At 43.7% G+C, this 22,354-nt stretch overlaps 1 protein-coding gene across 3 annotated transcripts in view; it reads right to left on the minus strand.

Annotated features, from left to right (window-relative positions):
- The window catches only part of Vinc (vinculin), a 59,783-nt gene that overhangs the window by 11,563 nt on the left and 25,866 nt on the right, over positions 1-22,354 (minus strand). For 2 of the 3 annotated variants that reach the window (XM_072285282.1, XM_072285283.1), the window contains exons 11-22: positions 21,697-21,766; positions 20,684-20,832; positions 19,296-19,361; positions 17,790-17,901; positions 15,920-16,117; positions 14,055-14,146; positions 13,156-13,246; positions 8,764-8,832; positions 6,252-6,382; positions 5,341-5,456; positions 4,269-4,392; positions 2,057-2,147 (exon numbers count right to left, since the gene is read on the minus strand). In XM_072285282.1, coding sequence (XP_072141383.1) covers positions 2,057-2,147; positions 4,269-4,392; positions 5,341-5,456; positions 6,252-6,382; positions 8,764-8,832; positions 13,156-13,246; positions 14,055-14,146; positions 15,920-16,117; positions 17,790-17,901; positions 19,296-19,361; positions 20,684-20,832; positions 21,697-21,766 — 1,309 coding nt within the window. The remainder of the gene's footprint in view (positions 1-2,056; positions 2,148-4,268; positions 4,393-5,340; positions 5,457-6,251; positions 6,383-8,763; positions 8,833-13,155; positions 13,247-14,054; positions 14,147-15,919; positions 16,118-17,789; positions 17,902-19,295; positions 19,362-20,683; positions 20,833-21,696; positions 21,767-22,354) is intronic. The other variant, XM_072285284.1, reaches the window with a different exon arrangement.

Below are 22,354 nucleotides of genomic sequence, written 5' to 3' on the forward strand. Positions count from 1 at the left end.
AACAGAATTGGCTCAAACTTCTGTGGAGCTCCAAGGTGCAGCTTGCAAATTGACCAAGTAATCTAGTAAAAATTGGTCCAAACAGCCGAGGATTGCACAGGACCCTGCTTCCACGACTTGAACTGGTGGTACCAACCCAAGTAACTGCTGAGTAAGGCCAATGTTCTACTTGGCACTATCCTGACCTTCACCAGCCAAGCCAGGCTGCACAAAATTATCTGATGTACCAGCTATTGCGCTGCCCCCAAAACCCCCTATTTCAAACCCTGTGTGCTCGCATGACTTGACAGGAGTAGATTCCACAACCTGCTATTCTTTTAATAAAGGCACATTTGCTACCATCATAGTACTATGGTATATATATGAAACATGTCAATGACTATGGCAGCACACTGGAGTCACTGAGAAACTAGCATGCCAGGACCTTATTCTGGGTTGATTGCATCAAGTCATGGTAGTTACTGTGCTCATGCTGACAGTACCAATAATAGCATGTGCAATGGTTGAATAACAGAAGGGTTAACTGATGAGGCAACCTTTGACAGTTGTTGACGAAGGTGTGTGAAAGAACTCTCTGAACTCTTGCAATGATTTCGATGGTTTGACTTCCATGAGCCAGAAACATTCCAGTATAGAAGCACTGACAACTACAGCAAACAATAAGAAACTTTCACAATAAACCGAAGCATGCTTTGAATTATCAACAGATTCAAACATAGGCCCAAATGCACTCATCACTTAAAGGGACTACCAAGGCAAATATTTAGGCACACTAAGGTGACAGGTTTCCGAGATGACCAAAGCATCACTTTTGCTGTGAAGAGAGTCTCCATAAGCAGAAAGACTGCAAATGCAACCAACGAAAATACGGTACCCGTAACATTTCCCATTTGTAATTGGTTAATTACAGTCAATAAATACTCATAAAAATGTTGATTAAACCACATTTCAATAAGAAGGAAATGTAGTTTGGTTATGTTTCTAGAGAGATTCATTGGTGCTACATCTTCACAATGCTCCATAGGTGCTTTCTACAGGAGTGTGCCGCCCTTCCATTTGCATGACACTAACTGAAGGCAGGCAATTGCACTCAGTGAAGCATGACATTTAATTTCACTAGCGGCGCAATGTAATAACATTGAATTGCAAAATATCATGCAGCCCCTTGGGTCACAATTTTCACTGCAACTGAGTCAGATCTAGGTGTGCACGAGCATTGCAAGATTTCCAGAAGGGCAATCAGAAAATGTAGATTCACTAAGACCCGAAGTCTCAAACCTCCCTTTCCTCAGACAAGTTCATACCTTACATGAAGAGCTCCGTACGCTTCCTTGCCAAGAAGTCTCGATGGAGAAAGCAAGTGCATTCTGAAAGCTACATTTCACATGTCCTCATGAAAGGAGTGCTTCCAAAACGTAAGGAATGGATGACACTCATCTGGGTTTGAGGGTACCCATCAAAAGTTTTAATGCACGTTCGTCAAGCAGACTTAAAAATGAAGTATCAATGTATGGACATGTGGGATACTGTTTGCCTGATATGTAAAACTGCCATAGACTAAGTGTGAAGTGTGGCACTCTGTCCGGCAACAGCGGCACCCAGTATCGGAACAGCTGTTTCGTGAAACGCTATTTCTTTCTTCGCCTCGAACTTTACCTCGCCTCGCCAGTAACACCTCGCCAGCGGAGGTGAGCATCATGTGGGCAAATGATGAGGTGAAGCACTTGTCCAAGGCCAGGAGCAGGGACAGAAAGGATGAAGGTAGCTTCGGGGTTACCTTACCAGGAGGAAGTGCCAAGGACGCCTTCATTAAAGGCCTCTAATAAGAAAGCTTTCGGAATCGATGTAAGGCAGCCTAACCACAACGAATGTTTTCTAAGTTAAGGAAGGTTTCAGAATCTGGGCCTCGATGTTAGCCTCTACTGTCCCATTAAGCCACGGTTCATTTAACAGAACCCTAACATGGAGATCCAACATGCTCAACAAACTAGTGCTTTGTTGAAAGACTTAGGAGTCTACACCATTTCCAGGAGACACATGCAAGGAGGGCACTCACCCTGGGCCCCAAGCATGGTGGCCTTGACGGTGGACAGTATTCTCAGCTGGGTTCCGATTGTCGGTATGCGCTCGCACACTTGCAGAATGTTCTGTGGACAGACAGCCAAACAAGGCAAAGAGTTGACGGGAACATGAAGGCCTCAAGTGATCCGACAGCAGGCAAACAAGGGAAGCTTCAGCCTGAAGGAAATGCTTACGGCAAGGGGTGTTTTGTCTTTGTGAGGTCTGACAGGCCCTGATGTCAGGGTCTCCCTCGTTTGCCCGCCGTCGATCACAGCAGGCAGTGAGGTCACACCAGAATAAGATATTATTCAAGTAAGCTCTGCAGGAATCCGCAAGGTAGATGGCGTAAGATATAACTGGCATTCACTCAACCTGAGGAGAGGGCTACAAGAGGATCAATTTCGGTCTCTTCGAAGAGCAAACTTTGCAATTTGGGAAAATTTCATTCTGATCAAGGCATTGAATGAAAATAAATGACTGCTTTTCTGGAGCAGTCGCTCTAACATGTGAGCCAACCAGGACAGGAAACCGCACAAGGCCTAAGTCGGTTGACAACTTGATCAGCGCTTTAAGCAACAAACTCCTTACCATAAAATCCAGCATATGCCGCTAAACCTCAATATAGCAAACTTCAATATAATTCTCACTATAACGAAGCATTTAACTTTTAAAAATTCTTGTCTATAGAACACCATGTATTTCAAACCTCAATATAAAGGAGTGTGTGTACACACAATTTCAATATTCACGACATTTCACTGCCACTGCGAAGGAATACCAACGCAATAAGAGGAAACTGGAGCAGTCGCAGATGGTCGAAGGGTTGAATTACATGTGGTTGCTTGCGAACACACCTCTCAAATCATGCGCCGCGCAACAGTGAACAGCTGCCGAAGCGGAGCAGCATAGTAACAAGACTGTCTCGCTGCAATATTCCATAATGTTCCTTACAATGATCCTATCGCGCCCCTCACGTCGTATGCTGCGAGCGTGAGGGAAAGTGCAAAAGGGTGAGCCAAAAAGGAAAGTGTCTTGATGTGTGCCATACTCCCACGTGGGCTAGCAGTGGGGAGTTCAAGGGGTATGGGTGGGGCGGGTGAGAACTCGTATCCTCTCCTATCCTGGCCAATGGCTACACAAGGTTGTCAGCCCGGCTGATCATTTGCATAGCCCGCACACACTATTACGGAGGTCATCTGCAGCGGGTACAAAGTCAAGATGGCCGCGGCTTCATGTGCGCTGTCTTACTGCAAATTTAGTGCTGGAGGATACGCAATCTCCATTGTTGGAGACGTGTTGAAGCGAGAGGCGGACGAAGCGTTCGCTCCCCCTCTAACTGCGCTCTTCATGATAGTGTCGTCTCACTGCGGCCGACACGATCAGCCATGATGACAGAATGGACGCGAAAGCTTCACCTTGTAGATACTGTCAACCCGGCATGAAACCATATTTTTGGTTGCAGATTCTCAAAAAAAAGAAAAAAAAAAGTAAGATTTTTTTTCCAATTGAACTTGTTTTTTACGATTGATCAATAATTCATTAAATTTTGCGGTCCCTTTTGTGTGTGCACGTAAAAATCCATCGGCAACTGTACTCACTCGCATAAGAGATTGAATTTCAATATAACAAAGTAAAGTACAGACTTTACTGACTTCGTTATATTGAGGTTTAACTGTAATACAAGGTTCCTTTCCAGATGTCGCCATGTTCAGTTTACTTCTCATACTATATTTGGGCAGCAAACTTCTTAGGTGTTTAAGTGTTTCTTTTTTTGGCCCTACTTGATGAACAACCGAGTATATTTTAGTCATATCATGGGCAGACATATCTTATTTTCAATTTTGCATACTTGGAATCACTCCTCATGTTATAGTATTTGGCTTTATACAAAAACAAGACACGTTACAGTTCTCAAAAAAAAAAGAAAAAAGGGAAAAATGATGGGGAAGAAAAGAAAAGAGGAGGGGGGTTCCAGAAATTTGCAAAGTAGAGAAAGCTAGTGAACTGCCTGACTGCAGATTGTGAATTTCAACACCTCTTTATAGTTGCATTAGTTATTGCTGCCAGTGCCTTGCATTCTGTGCAAAACTGTTTCTATTACTCCTCTGACGGCGACCCATCATTTCTGCAGAAAGGCTTTGTTTATGAATGTGGTGATGACATTGTCACACTAGACCTTAAACTGACGCGTGTTATTTGCCACTCACCGTCCTCATGCGCTTGTCGGTGCACATGCGAGCAAGCTCCTTGGCAAGGCGAGTCACCTCTTCAGAAGCTTCGGCAATCTGCTTGGCGCAGGCGATCAGGTCTTTTTTGGTGCCCCCTTCGCCCCTGCCAAGCGAACAAGCATAGAGCACAATAAACTACTGACGCCTGAAGAATGCATGGCCACCGACATGTTGCACATAAGAGGCAGGCCACAGTACACTATCCTTTGAACTATGTACCTTTCTGCTGTTTACCAACATAGATCTTCGACACCTTCCGTGGGCATTCGACACCGAATGCCCACGGACACAGCCAGCCAAATTTAGCGGGACAAATTGACAAGGGCAAGTAGCGGGACTGCGCTAAAACAGAAGTCCACAGGTTTTCAACACCTGCTTTCCCCTGTATATAACCACAATTTTACAAGTTTGCCTCAAGTTCTACGAAAAATTATAAGTGTTAGTCTTGAGGCATCATGTGCCTTTCTTTTATCTAAAAATGTAAAAACGGTTTCTGCACATCGAAACAACTTAAAAAACATGCTCTTTTCCCCGGCATGGTAAAGTGATAATGATAAGGCATGTGACTGAAATTTTGCCTGGGCTGCAGGGTTGCTGCTGTGATTATCACGCACGTGATAACACTGGATTTACAAATGACCTGATCATGCTGGCAACGCACGAACAAAATTTTAGCATGCTAAAGCCAACTTGAATGTAGGCAGCCTTATTTCTAGAAAGCGAATTTATAGTGAATGCTGAATCCATCAGAAAGGACTGAGTAGTGCAGAAGCAGTGATTAGTGGTGCAGATTCGGGATTCTTAAGGGCCATCATTCGGCTCTCTTCAACCACAACTAGATGACAGCAGACCAAAATTGAATAAATAACAAGCACACAAATGTTTACCAACAAAGCAGACACTCGCAGAGGCCAGGGTGAAAATTTGCAAGCATGAAAAATTGGTCCCTTGACGCACAGACAAGTGTACAATCGCTGTGATGATTTGAGATGTCGCTGCAGCTTTCACACATTTAGGGCCATGGCACTATGTGGTGAAAGGAGCAGCTCACCTGACCAGCTGGCTGAGCCGTGCCATGAGGATAGCCATTCTCTTGGCGGCCGCAATGATTTCATTGTCCTTGCTCGACCACTGGCGAACCTCCTGGTGCAAGCCGTGTGCTGCTATCTGCAGAGATGCAAATGCGCTCTGTTACAGCTTGCAGGCGGCGCCGTGTTGGGAGATGCTAGACTTTCTTTGTGGCCCCTGGCATTTAAATTTCACATGCATCCACGCAAACGTCTTGTGCCTCCTTAGGTGCACATTCCCTGCATGTCAAGTACGTAATGTTGGCAACCGATTTGTCCCGATTACAGCAACTGGTGACAGATGGCTCTAGTGCTCCGCTACAACTATGCCACCTCGTGACAGGAGTGACATGCTTCAGGACATCTGGGCACACAGATGTCGCATCGTCAGTTATGTGTGAGACAGACTGCGTAAATGATCGGCTGTGTGAGTACAATCACATTGTCTGTGGTAGACTGCAGGGCAGCTTGATATTTAGTGGAGGAACCGCCTCTAACTGACAGATGTGTGGTGACTGAGAGGTGTCTCAATCAATTGACCAAGGGAATTTTCGAGGCAAAAGAAATATTTGTTCTCAGTGAGGAGCTGGCCAGTGTACCCTCAACTGGGCTATAGAAAAATTTAATTTTCTTTGACAGGTGTATGTAGCAAAGGATGATGATCATGGTATCTTAATCGTGGCGTACCCAAAGTCCCAGTCACTCAAGCTCCCATGCCATCTGTCAGGCACTGAGCACACTATTCTCCAAGGCAAAAGCACAAGATCACTACTTGAACAGCAGCTAGCCAGGAATCATACAAGCCACATGTGGGACAGAATTAACTAATACATAGCAGCTTCCAGAAGCACAATGCTATCAGCCAAATCTCGGCACAACACTGCGTACGGCTCACCATGATGGGCTGGTTTGGTTGAGGAGGTGGGAAGCGTTCTTCAAACTCATCATCAGTTTCACATGGTGGTGGTGGCCTCGGGGGAGCCCTGTCCCCAGATCCTGGCAGTGGGGGTCTCGGTGGGGCCTCCTCTGAAATGTGTCGAAACGACGTAGGTCTTCAGTGTGGTGCCAATGTTCACACTATCATTCCCAGGTACTTTCGTGCCCTAATGAGCTTTTTCTTTTGGAACAATTGGGTAGCCAACAATTTACACTTGTAGATCCTTTTCAGTAAGTCTAACGGTAGTTGTTTCTCACGTCTCTGTGTGTACACAGACAGGAAGGAGATGAAAGCTTGTAAGCTGCTAGTGAAAGAGTTTCGGTTTCATAAGCACTGAAGGTAAGTCATCCTGTAGGGTATACCAATGCTCTTTCTGTGGTGCAAAAAAAAAAAAAGGAAGAATAAACACTGGGGAGTGTTAACACCACTGGCAATTTTACCACTCACTCAAAATCTGCCAAGAACACTCACACTGTGAGGTGTCTTTAAATATAAGCTAGAGCTGGAAATTTTAGAAACTCAAAACTTGCAACACGCAGACAACCAAATTTATTCTGTTCCAATAAGCACTTCTTCATAGCACTCTTTGTCTTTACTTTTTTGCCAAGAATACACTTGACTTTTCCACAGTACACTTCTTTTACTCAAACTAAAGTGGACACGATGTTGAGGTCCCCACTTTTCTCGCTGCACACCCATCGTGGAAGCCCGGGACGGATATGCTAAATTTGCACTCGTGACAGTACTAGACAGTGACAAATGCAGTGAAATGTAACAGATCAAGTCATAAAAAGAGTGCGCATTTTGACCCCGAGACGTTAACTACGTTTCAGTAAGATACAGCTTACACACTCATGAAGGAAGGGTGAACCAATGAAAAATTTACACTGGAGACGTCAGAAGAGGAGACAAAGGCAGAGCCTCAGCCTAGCACCACGGTGCTCACTAGGATGACGGCATCAATTTTAATTGCACAAGCACGCAGTCGTCACGACAAACCCTTATAAGAAAGAGCTCCCTTACCAGTACCGGTGCAATTGCATAAGTGCAGAAATTAAACAGTCCGACGTTTAGTGTAGTAACCACCACGTGAAGCCACAGAAAACACGCTTTGTTCACTTAATAAACTGCACACGAATTTGAGTGACCGGTAACTGTTCAATTTATGAATATTTCTTTAGAGTGTGTGCTGTGACAAGGATTCCTTCACAGCACACAGTGCGTTAACACCGTCTGTCAAAACACATGCCAATCCATAAATATGAACGACGATTTTGCGCAAAATGAAAAAAAAAAAAAGAAAACTCATTAATTTTAGAAGCAGTTGTCTTTGCATTGTCATCGAAAGAGGTGCCAAACTATGGTGAAGAGGTGGTACTACCATCACCAACTGGTTGTGCTTCACTTCTGGCTCCTCAGCAGATCGAAAGCAAAATGTGCAACCGCGCTCCTTTTGAGAGCATACGCAGTAACTACAGTGGACACATCATCCATCACCGAGACACCTGTAACGTACACTGTACCGCTCAGCTATGCATGTAGGCAGAATCACTCCTCTGAAATGTTTGTTCCTTCATGGGAAAGAGTAAGCCTGTTGCACCAACCACAAACTAAGGAAAGGCATGAAACAGGCTCAAGCTCGAACCTTTTTCTCCTCGCGTGATGCCATAAAAATAAAGCACATAGTATACAGCAAAACAGCAGACAGAAAGAATGAATCAAGCACATCAACATGGTCCGTGCACATCACCGCCTTTGCAGAAATGAACAAAGCACCTGGAGACATTCCAACATTCACATTCAAGACATTCCGACATTCACATTCTCAAGCACAGTCATATGCACAATGTGCAGTGTGCCATGACTTGAACCATATATGCGATCTACACATCACACTCAAGGCCAAGCACAAAGCCAACTCAAGACAAGCCTTTCTATGCTCATCAACAACCACTGCAAGAATGCCACAAACGCAACTCTATGTTGTCATAGCTCGAGTGCATAAAACAGCAGGCATCGATTCCTCTCATGCTTGGATGCACATGCGCACTCAGGCAGCCTCTTGCAACTGGCGTAAAAAAGTTGACGCTGAAGCTTATGGAAATGGCTTCAGCATCAGGTCTGAAGAAACACCACAGAAAACTTCCATGAGCCCTTGCAATGAATGCGTGGGCACCGCAAAACACGCTGTAGTGCTAAGAAAGGTTAAATACCAATTCTTGAATCAAACGCAAGCAAAATCCAGGCCAGTCAGCATCAAACCCAATCCAAAGTTGGAAACCAAGACGCTCGAGAAGTGAGGCCGGGGCCACCTTTAGTTCTCTGGCAAGACTTTTGAAAACTAAGTAAGTGGCACGCAAGGGAAAACTCATTCTCAAAGCTGTTGAGGAAAGAATGAGGCAGCCATTCAGCAATCAGGAGGCCAACTCCTGCACGGAATCGCAAGAAAAACCATTCCCGCTGGTCCCACCTGGGTAGCTGTGTTCTTGCAACTGCCTGGGAATGGCTGTCTTCTGAATGGGCGGCTCCACCACCACTTCTGTTCGAGCGAGGAACAAATCAAGCCAGCCACGGTCAAGTCATCGACAGAGCCCAACTTGCACTTTGGTGTATATCAGCACACAAGTGCTGTTTGTGTCACTGCCACGTAGTGGGAGGGACAAAATTCCTTGTGTACATTCTTCCTAAATGCTCGATTCGTCCTTAGCTATATCTTAAAATGGGGAGGGGGGAGGTCCCCCCCCCCCAAGACATCTTGTTCGCAGGAAAGAGCTCTCTCTTTGCTCTATAATGTTTCCATGCACCAAACCTAATACAAGCCACTGCCAACTTCTTTTTGAAGATGAGGTATTCTTTGCTGACCTCACACAGGCTTGGCGTATTTGGGTATCTTGTAACCACTTCTTTTAAAAAAAAAAAAAAAAAACAGCCCTTTTGCATCTACAGAGCATCGTAGCAAGTCGCACAATGTATCGAAGTGTAGGTCCCAACTAGACAAGAAGCAAGAAATAATTGCAGAGTCGGTAAGATTAATGGTGCAACCAGTATTGGCACCAGTATAGTCGAAAATTAACTACATTGCACAATAGACTGTACTAGCTCCGGGATCAGCCCACCTGGCCTCTTGGTCAAAAAAAGAAAGGGTCAGCCAAGTGTCGACGCTAAAGAAGAGAAGGTCAACGTAATTGCATGTGAAGTACGGCACGAATAAGGTACAAAATGAGTGAATAAGGAACATTAAAAAGAGACAGAAAGCGACAGAATAGAAAGATATAATCAACATTTTCTCATCTAAACATTTGGATCACCATGTACATTGACCTTGTCTTTACCATCAACACTTGGTTGACCCCTTTGTTTTTTATATGGTAATGTAAACTAACCATGGGTGGATGACACTACTCATTTTCAAGCTAACCATGGGTGGATGACACTACTCATTTTCAACATTCAAAGGCCTTTAAGGTCTTGACATTGACTTTTTCGCTACTTTTTCAGCTTCACACATTGAGGACACAATCATTGTTGACAATGCTCACATGGCTGCTGTTGGTTATTCCATCAACACAGAATTCACTTAAAGGGCCTAGAAACACGAACGTGACACGAGTATTAAGGTAGCACACATGACACTTTGTTCACAAAAGAGAACAAAAAATAAAAGAACAATAACGATAAATCACACAAAATGGGAGGAGCGGGAAATATGGTGTTCATATCTGAGCACCACAGTTAGAAAAAACTTGCAGGCGCCAATTGCCAATACTCAAGCGAAGAGCAACGCATCCAATTGTAAAATGGCAAGAAGGGTAACCCAAACCAGGCATTAAATTCGTCATCACGCAACTGGCTGATCGGGATCACACACCACCGTTAAGGCACACACACCTGAGATGGTATTGGCATTCACTGAAGATGTGTCACACAACTTGGAGCGGCAAATGGATCAGCAAACGAAGCTTGGAAAAACAGCCTCGCATTAAGGGGAAGGAAGAGGTTTGCAAAGCCTGTACAGTTACGTCTGTCTGTGGAGGAAATTATGTTTGTGCTTCTATGTTTCTTCTGTGCCAATGACCAGAGAAAGTGCAAAAGGAGCATCGCCCTGGTCGATAAGGGAGGCAATGCCTTACAGAAAGTAAATCAATGTGTGCTAAGGAGACGCAAAGTAACAATAGGCAAGGTAGAACGATGAACCTGTGGTTAGGAGAGGAGTATGCTCTCTTTCAAGAAGCAGGTCATCTTGCCTCTTAGCTCAGCTGCAAGTATGAATAACCTGCACAAGCAGAGGATGTCTAAAACTGCCAGGGTGCAAACGCCGATTCATGCAAAGCTGTCGACGAACACGTTTAGGCATTGGGAGTGTTACGCGAGCAACGTCAACGGGTGGGGAGGAGGCATGTTGATTCCCTCTTCCATGTTTTGTTTGCTTTTTTTTTTTTTTTTTGCTTCTTTCGTGCCGCAAATGCAACCAAGCATTAAGGGGTTGCTTCAAGCAGTCCAGGCCAACTTGTGGATGCCTATACCTCTCTTGGGAGGAGGGCGCTTCTCAGCCGGTGGCACTTCGATCTTGACGTCAAACATTTCATTAAAGTCGGGAACCCTGACGTCGTGAGACCGCACGGTTGGCTTGGCTGAAGAGAGGCCACAGACGTACAGAAGGGAGAAGGTGGATAAATGCATAGTTAAGTGGATATTGGAAATATTTAAAAATAAGAAAGAGAAAAAGGTTCATGGAAGATGGTCCAAACAGTGTTTTTTAACAGCGGCCCACTTTAAGGAAAAGACAACACTCACCCTCTACACAACTTTAAAAATTATTTTTTGCTTGTGTCGCTACTAAAAGAATGGTAGTAGTTAGTTCAGTGCTGAAGGAAATAAAACATGAACAAACTTCGAGGCTCACTTTACTCCAATGATGTCATTGAACTTGCGGTATGATTAACTATTCTGTTGCCATGGAAACCGTAAACCAGCAGCTACAGCTGTTGCACAACTCTTCATTGCACAAGGAACTCGTCATCTTTGAAATATGTTTAGGTTTCACACCAATCAGGGATGACTACAATACAACCGGGTATCATTATTTGCCCTATTATCTTACAGAGGTTTAATTGGCAAAAGGTAGCAAAACATATCCACATCTCTGCAGCAGCTTGCGTCTTTAACGATGAGATGTGCATATGATATTTTTTATTTCTTTTCTTTGGGGCGGGAGGGGGGGGGGGAAACCAGGCAAGTAATGATATCTGGTGCTTTATCAAACAATGTGGACCAAAAAGAAAGCACTTTTGCTTAGAAATTTGAGTGGGAACAGAGCAGCTGTAAGTGGAAAATCCTCTTTCAAGGTTGTCAGAATAAAAAGGCAAGTCAAAGTAAACATCACTAGAAATGAGAGGATGCAGCATAATCATGCCATCATAGTGAAGTCCAATTGGCTGACATGTACAGACGCAGCACACCTATTTAAGCCTTGTAATGTGATGCCATAACGCACCATGAAGCAGTCTTAGGGCTTCATTCAGAACAGTGACACAGTACAGCACAATTCAGTACAGAAACAGAATATCTGAGCAGTCTCACAACGCAGCCTAGTATTCACATTTACAGCCTCTACTAGTATATGTGAACAACATTGTGATGTTCGGTTTTACTGACTAGACTGACTAGACTGACGGTTTTACTGACTATTTACAGGCTGCTCGTAAATCGAACGTTTTCTGAGATTCCGTAGTCAGTAAACTTTTGTGGCCGAGTGTACTGTGGATAAGCTGACTTTAAAAATCAGCCGGCTTTGTGCAGCACATATTAGACCCTTGCCCATTTTTCTTGCTAAACAATCGGGTATGCGTTAGAGTACTACTTTGTTTAGGAGCTTTAATGCCATTTCTGAATTGGTTTTCTACTTTGGACGCATGGAAAGTGGGCGCGCAGGTGATTCAGGGGCGCATTAGAATCTGGAAAATACTGCCAAATGAATCAGTGGTGTGTTTTGGTGTTCTTTTTTCTTTTTGCATCTTGTTTGATGCAACGCACTGGATAATTGGATCAATGTTATCTGTCCCATCAGGGTCGAATTAACGGAAGTCTACTGTACACCAGTAGGCAACGACATTGTGATAAACGAAACAAGGCTGCCAGGTACGACATGAGAATACTCCCTGAAACCACCACAAAGCAAAGGGTTAAGCAGCAGACGCATGGTACGTTGCAGTGTTCAATTTAAGGCACATAAAATATGGTTGCTCCAGCTGTTGGAGCTTGTTGGAACGTTCTGGAAACTTATCGGGTGTGGTTGTTGGCACCAGTTTATGCCGGACCAGATCCTAAATCGTACTGTGAAAATACATGCAACTTACATTTCTGCCCATAAGTGAACTTGCGCAAGAGTGCATTTCGTGGTGGGGAGAGGGTTGCCTACGCGATTATTTGTTCTTGTATTTTTCAGTAGCTGCACTTATGTCCCTCTGTATTCACTTATGTACTCCTATACTTTTTTTTGCAACGTCTCTCTCGCCGTAACTTTCCTCTCCCCTTTCCTGTATTTTTAGCACGGCTGCGGGGAAGTTCAGGTGTCCAATGAAAAGCGAGACACTTAGGATGGCCGCAGCCCTTCCTTTCCTTGCTACTATACTTTTGCTACTATACTTCATACTACTATACTAATTGCTACTATACTTCACTAGTACCACGTGTCTCCAGCTTTACATTTGCACATTTATAACACTTCTGCAACTCAAAACTGGGAGGACACTGCACATCCTGAGCACAGTCAAGCCTGTTAGCGAAAACTGCCATTCACGTGACTCTCGAGGGATGAAATCACGTGATAAGATGGAATACGATGGGGCCACTCTGGCTTTACCGTTCGCTTGCAGTCCCATGAGGTGCGGGAGCAGCTCCTCCTCGGGCGTCACTGTCACAGCCTGCCGCACCTGTCCGACCGCATTGATGAGCTGCAGAGAAAACACAGAGTATGCTGCATCAACCAAGAGCGACAAGCTAGACATCTAATTTAAGCTGAATTAAAGTTGATCACTTTCCAAGCGGCCCTGAGGAGCGCAAGGCTATGATGATGCCTGCTGAATATATAGGAAGGGTCTGTGGTGTTGGTGCATGTTCCATTTCACATATCATATTTACTCGATTCTAATGCACACTTATTTTTCAAGGAGAACTTGCTAAAAAATATGCATACACATTAAATTCATGTACTAAACTAAATCTACACAAGTGACGAGCTATCATCATTGAGAACAAATCACCATTACTCTTTCTCTCTGTTGTAATAAAAAACTAGTAAGCGAACAATCAAGGGCATCGAAATTGTAATTTCCTGAAGTATGAAAATTGGAGCACCTGTTACGATCGAAGACATTGCATTTTTCAGTCCAGAACACAAAAGTTAGGTGCACATGAAAGCATGTTATAATCGAGTAAATACGGTGCTTCCAATATGTATGTATGTTTGTATTATTAAATACTTGTTAATTGCATGCAGTGCCTGGGAGTGCCTGCTTTCTCCTTATCTTACTCTCTTGGTGCTTTGTTCAAGAACAACACAAAGCAACTCGCTCAGTGTTCAATTCCTTTCAGAGGGTAAATTCGGGTCTATCTTTCTGTCTGTATGCAAGGCAGAGAGAATTACAGTGAAAAAAAAAAACCAGGCAACGTGCAGCTGATGGGAACCAAACCCAGAACCGCAACTAATGTGCATTCAAGAGCAATGTGAACATGTTTCGACATGTGTTAGGCCCAACTGACCGCTTTGTTAGTCTCCCTCCAGCGGGACTGGGCCACAGGGTCCGAGATACGGGTGGCGACCTGCTTGGCATTCTGGATCATGGGGGTCACAGCTGAAATTTCACAGGAACACAAAACTTCAAACAGACAGTAAAAAAAAACATAATAATAATAATAATAATAAAACAACAAGAAGATAGAGCTCATCATACGGAGATTCAAAATATGCCCTAGCTTTGATTGCAAGATAAAGAACACTGGTTTTAAAGCTCAAATAAGCTATTTCCCAACAGAACATGCATACGCACCATAGCATACAGTGCGAACAAGAGGATGAACAAAGATGCAACAACTCCACGGTACTTAACACACAACTTGTGGCACCTTTCTCACCACTACAAAACAATTATATTTCCATCAAAACTACTTTCAATGAACACTTCTTTAATTAATTATTTATAAGCATGGACAAAAATACTACCATGCAACTATTTAAAGGCCAAGTGCAACAAAATTTCCCTTTGCCTAAATTGGTTATGTTTATGTAGTGCATACTATTGCAGCAGTTTTGGGTTGATAAGTGCTCAAGTTTCCTATTAACGGCCTTTACATAACATGAAAGAGCGTAAGTTTGGGCATGTTGGTATTCCATAACTTTTACGGTTTTAGCGCACAAAAAGGGACGAGAGACAGAAGCACGACGCGGACACAGCTGTTGGACACAGCTGTAGGAAGTTAGCGCCGTGTCCGCGTCGTACTTCTGTCTCTCATCCCTTTTCGTGCACTAAAACCGTAAAAATTTACATAACACCTAAGCAGGTGACATGTGCACCTAGAGGTTAGTGGATATGACACAAATAAACAGCACATTGCCTCCGGGGCTTTCAGCACGCCACGAATGCCACCTAATCTTAGAGATCGTGTCAAGAAGCCTCCCCGATTCTCAATCATTTGTGCCAATAACCAATATCAATAATGCCCATTATTGTAAGTTGTGATGCATCCACTTGCATGTCAAACAAAATTTTGCACTGGTGATAGAATCACGCACTGATGACTGCACCTCCCAAGTACGTCAAAGTGCATTTAACTACGGTACCGCATGTTTCGTCCTTTCACCTGCTTTGAAAACGCGAGAAGGAGGCGTGCATCAAGGCTCATTCTCCGAAGCACAGCGTACGGTGCACGGTGTGCGATAGAAATTTTATCACGCTGAGACTTTATGTGGAACATTACGGTGATGGCGACGGCAAAAATTCACAGGGGGTGTCCAAGAATTGCTATCGCAATAATACAGTTTTACGGCCGTAAAAAATTACAAACATGCCATGAGCCCAATGTTTTTTTCAGAGTGTAATCGATCTAGCTTGAATATGGCAACATCGGCAGTAAAAACGCACTCCATGTCACCAGCATTAAATGGCATGGCACCGTCTAACAGGTAACAATGAAAACACATTCGTGGCTCTCGGTGACATATCAGGCCTGACAAAGGCACAACAAACAACTTGTGTCAACAATAAGAACAAAACGTCGACAATACTTTGTCCTCTGTGTCAAATGAGACGAAGCAAAGACTGATTTAACCATTTATTGATTGATGTCACGAGGATGGAACGCAAATAACAAGAACGAAGTCACATCGAAGCGAGCGGCCTGGTCGCAGCTATGTTATTAAGCAATCAAGGTGAACGGCAGAGGCTGCCGAATAGACTTCTGGGCAGCAAGCAAAATTTTCTGGCAGGCCAAAAACTCGTATCACGACTAGAGAAGGCAACAGATCACCCTCTGCGACGGCCGAACCGGTCGCTTGCCACTGTCGCTTGAAAATCGCTTATGTGCGGTTGAGCCTTTAAGGTGGAAATAAATAAAAATCATCCACTCACTGCCTTGGAGGCAGTCGGCGGCCTGATTGACCCGGCCAATGAAGATGGGGTCCTCGGAGTTGTCGGACTCCTGCTTGGCCACCATGAGGACACGGTTGGCCAGCCGGGCAATACTCGACGTGTTGTCCACCATCTGCTGGGGCAGCTGCCGGGCCATGGCGTCCTCGCACAGCTCAGTGTGCTTCAAGATCATGTCCTCTGCGCAACGGAAGTGGTCCCATCACTCAACAGGGCTCACAAGCTGCGTGAAGAACTAAATGAAAAGTGCCTGCTATTGGTTAGGAACAAATAGAATGGAGTAAAAAAGAATCCCTACGCTCTATACCATTCGTGATCTAGTGCACCTTTATCAGTCACATGATGCACCTGCCAAATCCTGTGTAGGAGAGACACGTAAATGCCTCCTCCGGTTAAATTGCTGGCTCATTCGCACTCGAACTTTGCACAAATGTAGCATTTCACAGTGTATGTTATTTTCTTGACTACCATGCTAGGACGCAGCAGCACCTGCTTGTTTGATACAGAACAAATCGCAACTTCAGATCATCTGCTGCGATGCAGGACCCAAAACTAACTGTTTCAGTGAAAGGAATGGTGGCTGCTTGTCATTGTGAAGGTGAAACACAAGAGCATGACATGCCTCACCAGAACGGTGACAGGTGGTAGCACTGTTCGCCTCACCTAGAAAATATATATGTTCCTCCTCCCCTTCCTGCTAAAATAAAGTTGCTACCACCACCACCTCTATATGCTTTGTGGGAATTGGCACTGATGATGCACATTTCCAATTTATTCGAAATCAACAATGCAATTGCTGCACTCAAACACAGCAGTAAACAAGACACACTGCAATATCCCACATCTGCGCAACGACCGAGAAAGAACAAGTCAGCAGTTTGGCTAGACAAGGCGCTTATACATTCCTCCTCGGCATTCCATAATAGTACTACAATAGGGTAGTGGCATTTCACTAGCAACAACACAAGCCAAAAGGCGTGTCTCCATGAAGCAAAGCAACAACAGCAGTGAGCACAATGGTGGCTGCTTGTCATTGTGAAGGTGAAACACAAGAGCATGACATGCCTCACCAGAACGGTGACAGGTGGTAGCACTGTTCGCCTCACCTAGAAAATATATATGTTCCTCCTCCCCTTCCTGCTAAAATAAAGTTGCTACCACCACCACCTCTATATGCTTTGTGGGAATTGGCACTGATGATGCACATTTCCAATTTATTCGAAATCAACAATGCAATTGCTGCACTCAAACACAGCAGTAAACAAGACACACTGCAATATCCCACATCTGCGCAACGACCGAGAAAGAACAAGTCAGCAGTTTGGCTAGACAAGGCGCTTATACATTCCTCCTCGGCATTCCATAATAGTACTACAATAGGGTAGTGGCATTTCACTAGCAACAACACAAGCCAAAAGGCGTGTCTCCATGAAGCAAAGCAACAACAGCAGTGAGCACAATCAGCAACTGTCGAATCAAAATCGCACTGCTCAAGTCTGACCATGGTATTGTATATTCCAGAGCAGTCTATACTGCATGCTGAAGGTTTAGGAATGTCTTTCAGCATTATCAACATGCCTACGCTCTCATAATGCTGGTCCAATCTTGTAATCTAAGCGATGGCAATGTTCGCAAAGTTTTCGATACAGCAAGGGCATCTTGCACAAGAATTCTAACAGGATGACAGTGATACCTCAGTGCAAGCAATCACAGGTCAAAAGTAAAAGAGTACAAGCATGGTAATAGCTAAAATTAGAGCCAACACTAGCCATTTCATCTGCAGGAGACAGCAGTAAGACCCAATGTGTTTTTCCTTGCACTGAGTTCACATAAATGAAGCAGCTCAACTTGCCTGTGACCTTGACAAAGTTCGCCGTGTCCGTGGCCTCGTCAGCCAGGTTCCGCATGTGCATCATGCTCTCCGAGTACTGCTTGTGGAGATTTTCGAAATGCTCATCCGCAGCCTGCAACACGCATAGTCCAATGGGCATGACTCGGCAATCTTTCCAAGCGAGACAAGAATTCCTTCGACTGTGGGAACTACAGCTTGTCAGTTAATTATAAGAGATACTAATAGGCTTCAAGAGTGGTATCAACAAACATGAGCAGCAATCCATACTTTGCAGTAGTGCTTTGACCGTTAGGGCTGAATTGATACATATGAGCCAGTTGGCAGTGGTCAGGAGGTGCATATGCCAGATGTTTGGGCAAAGACCAAGCAATTTTTAAAAGGGCAGTGCAGAAAGGAGGTACGCTTTTTCAGAGGCACACTATCAGCACTCGTAAACAACACAAATTGCGTGCAAATCATTATTTAGCTATTTTATTAACTTTACTTAAGTTATACTGTCACCAACCGATAAGTCGGACTCAACGGGGACCACTGAAACGTCCGAATGATCAGAGTCCGAAATACCAGATTCACCAAAAATAAGTGGCTTTATTCATCACAAATTGCGAAAAAAGGCGTTTCATATTTTCAGATTGTCGCTTCTGGAGGTGCCTTTATTTCATGTGACTATAGCGCAAGATGCATCGGTGTCTGTGAGCGACAGCCTGCTTGGCACTGTGCGAAGAATGCCATCTTTCATGTGACTATAGCGCAAGCTGCATCGGTGTCTTGGAGCAACCGTCATTCTTGGCACAGAGCGAAGTGCATTATCCTATTACTGTACGGAAACACTGATGCCAGTCGATGCATCCGGTAGTCACACGAAATATCACGAGAACGAAGTTATCTTCAAAAGTCATCGTTCGAGAATACAGCCCAAGTTTGTCAACTAGTGTTGCTGCAAACACATGCGCTGGCCCTTGGACTAAACATTTTGTGGCTTTGATTTTCTAGGAATGACTTTCACGCTATTCTTTGTCACGCTTTTTGCACTTCGTTAGTGGTCAGAGCAACACTCCGCATGCGTCATCAACTGGATGATGATAGTGACACAGAATCAAGCGGAAACCATTGCTACAAAATCGCGGCCCTCATCTCAACTAATGTCATGTTGGTGCTACAGATGGACGAAAGTACGTTCAATGCGTACACAAATTCTCATCGGCAACAACTAGATCGACTAGGCCCACTAGCTTCGGCTTCACGGAGCACTCGCGACATGGTTGACAACCAAGCTGGCGACGTCTAAAAACAGAGTCTGAATTATCGCACAATGTACGGTGAGCTGCCCAAACTTTTGGTTGTCCTTGTACATTAGTTCTATGGGGACTAGTGGCGGTACCACAGGGCTGTTAGAATTATTAAGCATGTTCTAATTGTCGGTGTCTGAATAATCGGTCATTGACTGTAACTGGTGGTGCCCTTTTCAACGTATCTATATATAAATGTTCAACTGTGCATAGATACCTTGTTGTCTGGGTAGGTCATGCGGATACGCCCAGCATTCACTAACTGCGGAGTCAAACTCTCCACCTGAAATGGAAAAACAAAATTTTTTTTAAGGAATTCTCACCTAGCTACGCATGAAACTGCACTAGATATGACACACCACATGTAACAGCACATTTTTGCACATTTGCTACCTGTCACAGCAAAGCCACGGTCGGTCCACAAAATCGACTAATAAGTTTACAATCTAACACAGCAATGAAAAGGGATATTACAATTCTGTAAACAGCACTTAGTACATATAAATGGACGAAGTTTATGCGTCATTTTCTTGAAACGTAGAGACTTTCTAGAATTTAAAAAAAATTTAAGGCCATAAATCAAAGTTCTGCCTAACAGACTCACTGGAACTTTGTTTTTCAGAACTTTGTTTCAGAACTTTGTTTTAGAACTTTGTTTTGAAACTTTTTTTTTCATGTGCAACAAATTTTATCAAAATCAATCCAGTGGTTGTTACATGAGAGCATTTGTGCGTTTTGTGTGTATTTGAATAAGGCAATCAAAGTTGGCCCCAAGCTAAGACTGCCCCCCTTTAAGAGGAAGCCTTAGCTTGAGAGCTCCTACCTAAATATACGGGAAAAGAGAAATCATTTTTCTCGGCAACTACTGCACCAAATTTAATTAGGCTTGTTGCATTTAAAAGAAAAAGTTAAAATCTAGTGTCTGATGGTTGCGAATGTTTGATTTAAGGAGCCAATTTTTAAAATAACAATTGGCACAAATTGTTAATTTTCAGAAAATGAAACAATCAAGTTTGCAACTCTGTAACTCAGCAATTAAAAACAATATCGCAAATCTGTAAATTGAACCTGATAGTACATCAAAATCGGACAAGATTTATATACTATACATAGCTCTCAAGTAAACCACTAATGTGCAAGTAGAAATTTTGCAAAACTTTTGTAAACAAATTCACATAAGACATAAATTGATCATTATATCAATGATCAACTTTATTTGATTTGATTTTTAAACTTTGACCATTCAAACGTACACCTCTAAACCGTAATGTATATGTGCTTTCCAATAAAGCCAACACACCACATCCCTGTATGTCTTTCCCAGTTTCAATCTCGGAAAGGCCCTTTGACAGTTACATTAGTTTCACAAGCCTACCATGTTCATAACTTAGTGAATGTTTAAGTATCGTAGAGATTTGTCACTCCGCTGCCTGTGTCTCAGAACAACGGTGGGTTCAGAAGCATTATTACAGCATGTCCTACCAAGGCCTGTCACCTCGTCACAACCTTAAAGAAAATTGCTTCTACATTGACCCAAAAGTTAGAAAGCTGCACTGTCAATAAGGCAATAAGGGTGAGTGAAGCAATGATCAAATGGAGCCTCGCCTGAGCTGCTGAGGACAAGAGCGCCTCGGCAAGCTTCTTGTTTGACGCGCCGCCGAGAGCAACGTTTCGTGCCGTGCGAGCTGCCTTCTGCGAGAACTCTGTCAGATTGCGAGCCTTGTCCTGGAAGTTCGCTTCTCTGTTGGGTGTGCCTGTGAAAGGTGAAAACATGTCAGCAAAATCATCGAGACTGCCCATTGTGGCGAATAAACAGATTTTTTTTTAGTCATTGCAATAGAACAGTCTAGTTATTAGTTCTAGTCAAGATTAAGAAAAAGAAAGAAGTTAGGCAGGTTATGCAGAGCATAGAGGAGATAACCGGAGGTCTTTTAGAGTAGACAGAACAAGAAGAATGGAGCCGATGACTACACCAAATTCTGTGGACTGTAAAATTAGAAAATCTGAAGGCTTAGCGCAGACATTCTGCATGCATGCTCGCAAAATGTGTTTCTAGAAGGGTTGGGAAAGGAGGGCCAACATGCATTCTCAAAAACTTTGTCCTTAGCACAAACTTCTTGCGGGACATATGCAGACTTTATTAACGATGGCCTAACTTTAGACGAAGCACACAAGCAGCAGCAAACTGACCAGTGAGACTTTTTCAGTGACTTTGCTGTCGCTCATTTTACCTGCTTCAAGAACTATATCGAATAAACCTGTTCAAAGAAAGTGCCCTTGTGATATATAATGTCTTGCACCACCCATCTTTGAACACCTTTAAAATTTTGGGGGGATTAGAATTTGTTTTTCATTAAACATGACACAACATTCTCAGAGTCATAGAACTAGCTTAATTTCGTAAACCATACAGAAAATTTGGGAGACCTGGCAGGTATGGAATAACCACGGTCATAAACGAGTGCCTGTCCCATTTGCCTCGCCTCTCTTACTTTCCTGCATTTTTTTTTTTTTGCTCTACCCAATGTTTGCAATGCATTTCCAACTAGCCTAACAGTCAGCCGTGCTATTCTCGGAGCCGAAGTCCTCAAAATCATGCAACACAGCAGCAGGCTCACCCTCCGGAGCGTGCACAGCCTCGGTGAACAGTTTCAACGGAGTGGTGATGTCGATGAAATCCTCGACCACCTGCATGCAACAACATCGTCAAGGTGATTACAATGCTCAAAGGTAAGCCTGTACCTTTGCTTGGGATTTGCCTATGAGGCTAATAACATTTGTTCTCGAAGAACCTGTCCGTTATTAAAGACACTGTTGCAATAGAACATCACAGTAACTCCACATATGGTAAATTCCTTGTTGTAATAAACAATGCCATTGGTTCCAATCGAATTCTCATGATTCCTATGTAAGAATGGAAAACATGACATAGCAAACTGCAGAAGTATAAGAATTCATTGTTACAAACATCATCTGCTTGAGCAGCCCACATCACCACCAAAACAAACCCTTTTAAAGCAATCACATGGACAAAAGACTAACTGTGTGTAGTTACCAATGAGTCACTAATTCTGCAACAGACTCCTAGAGGAACTTTGCATCAACCTTCACCACGACTCCTCGCCAACTATGACCTTTTACCAACTGAGGCAGTTGAATTACGGATTCGTGCAGTCACCAACCCCTGCTACTGTTATTCTATATATGCTCATGACTATGATCACCCAGTATACTGCTCACACTCTTATAGTGCCCACTGTTTCCTTGCATTGGCAT

This window comes from Dermacentor andersoni, chromosome 11 (assembly GCF_023375885.2).
Source record: "Dermacentor andersoni chromosome 11, qqDerAnde1_hic_scaffold, whole genome shotgun sequence".
In the NCBI taxonomy this organism is placed as follows: Eukaryota; Metazoa; Arthropoda; class Arachnida; order Ixodida; family Ixodidae; genus Dermacentor; species Dermacentor andersoni.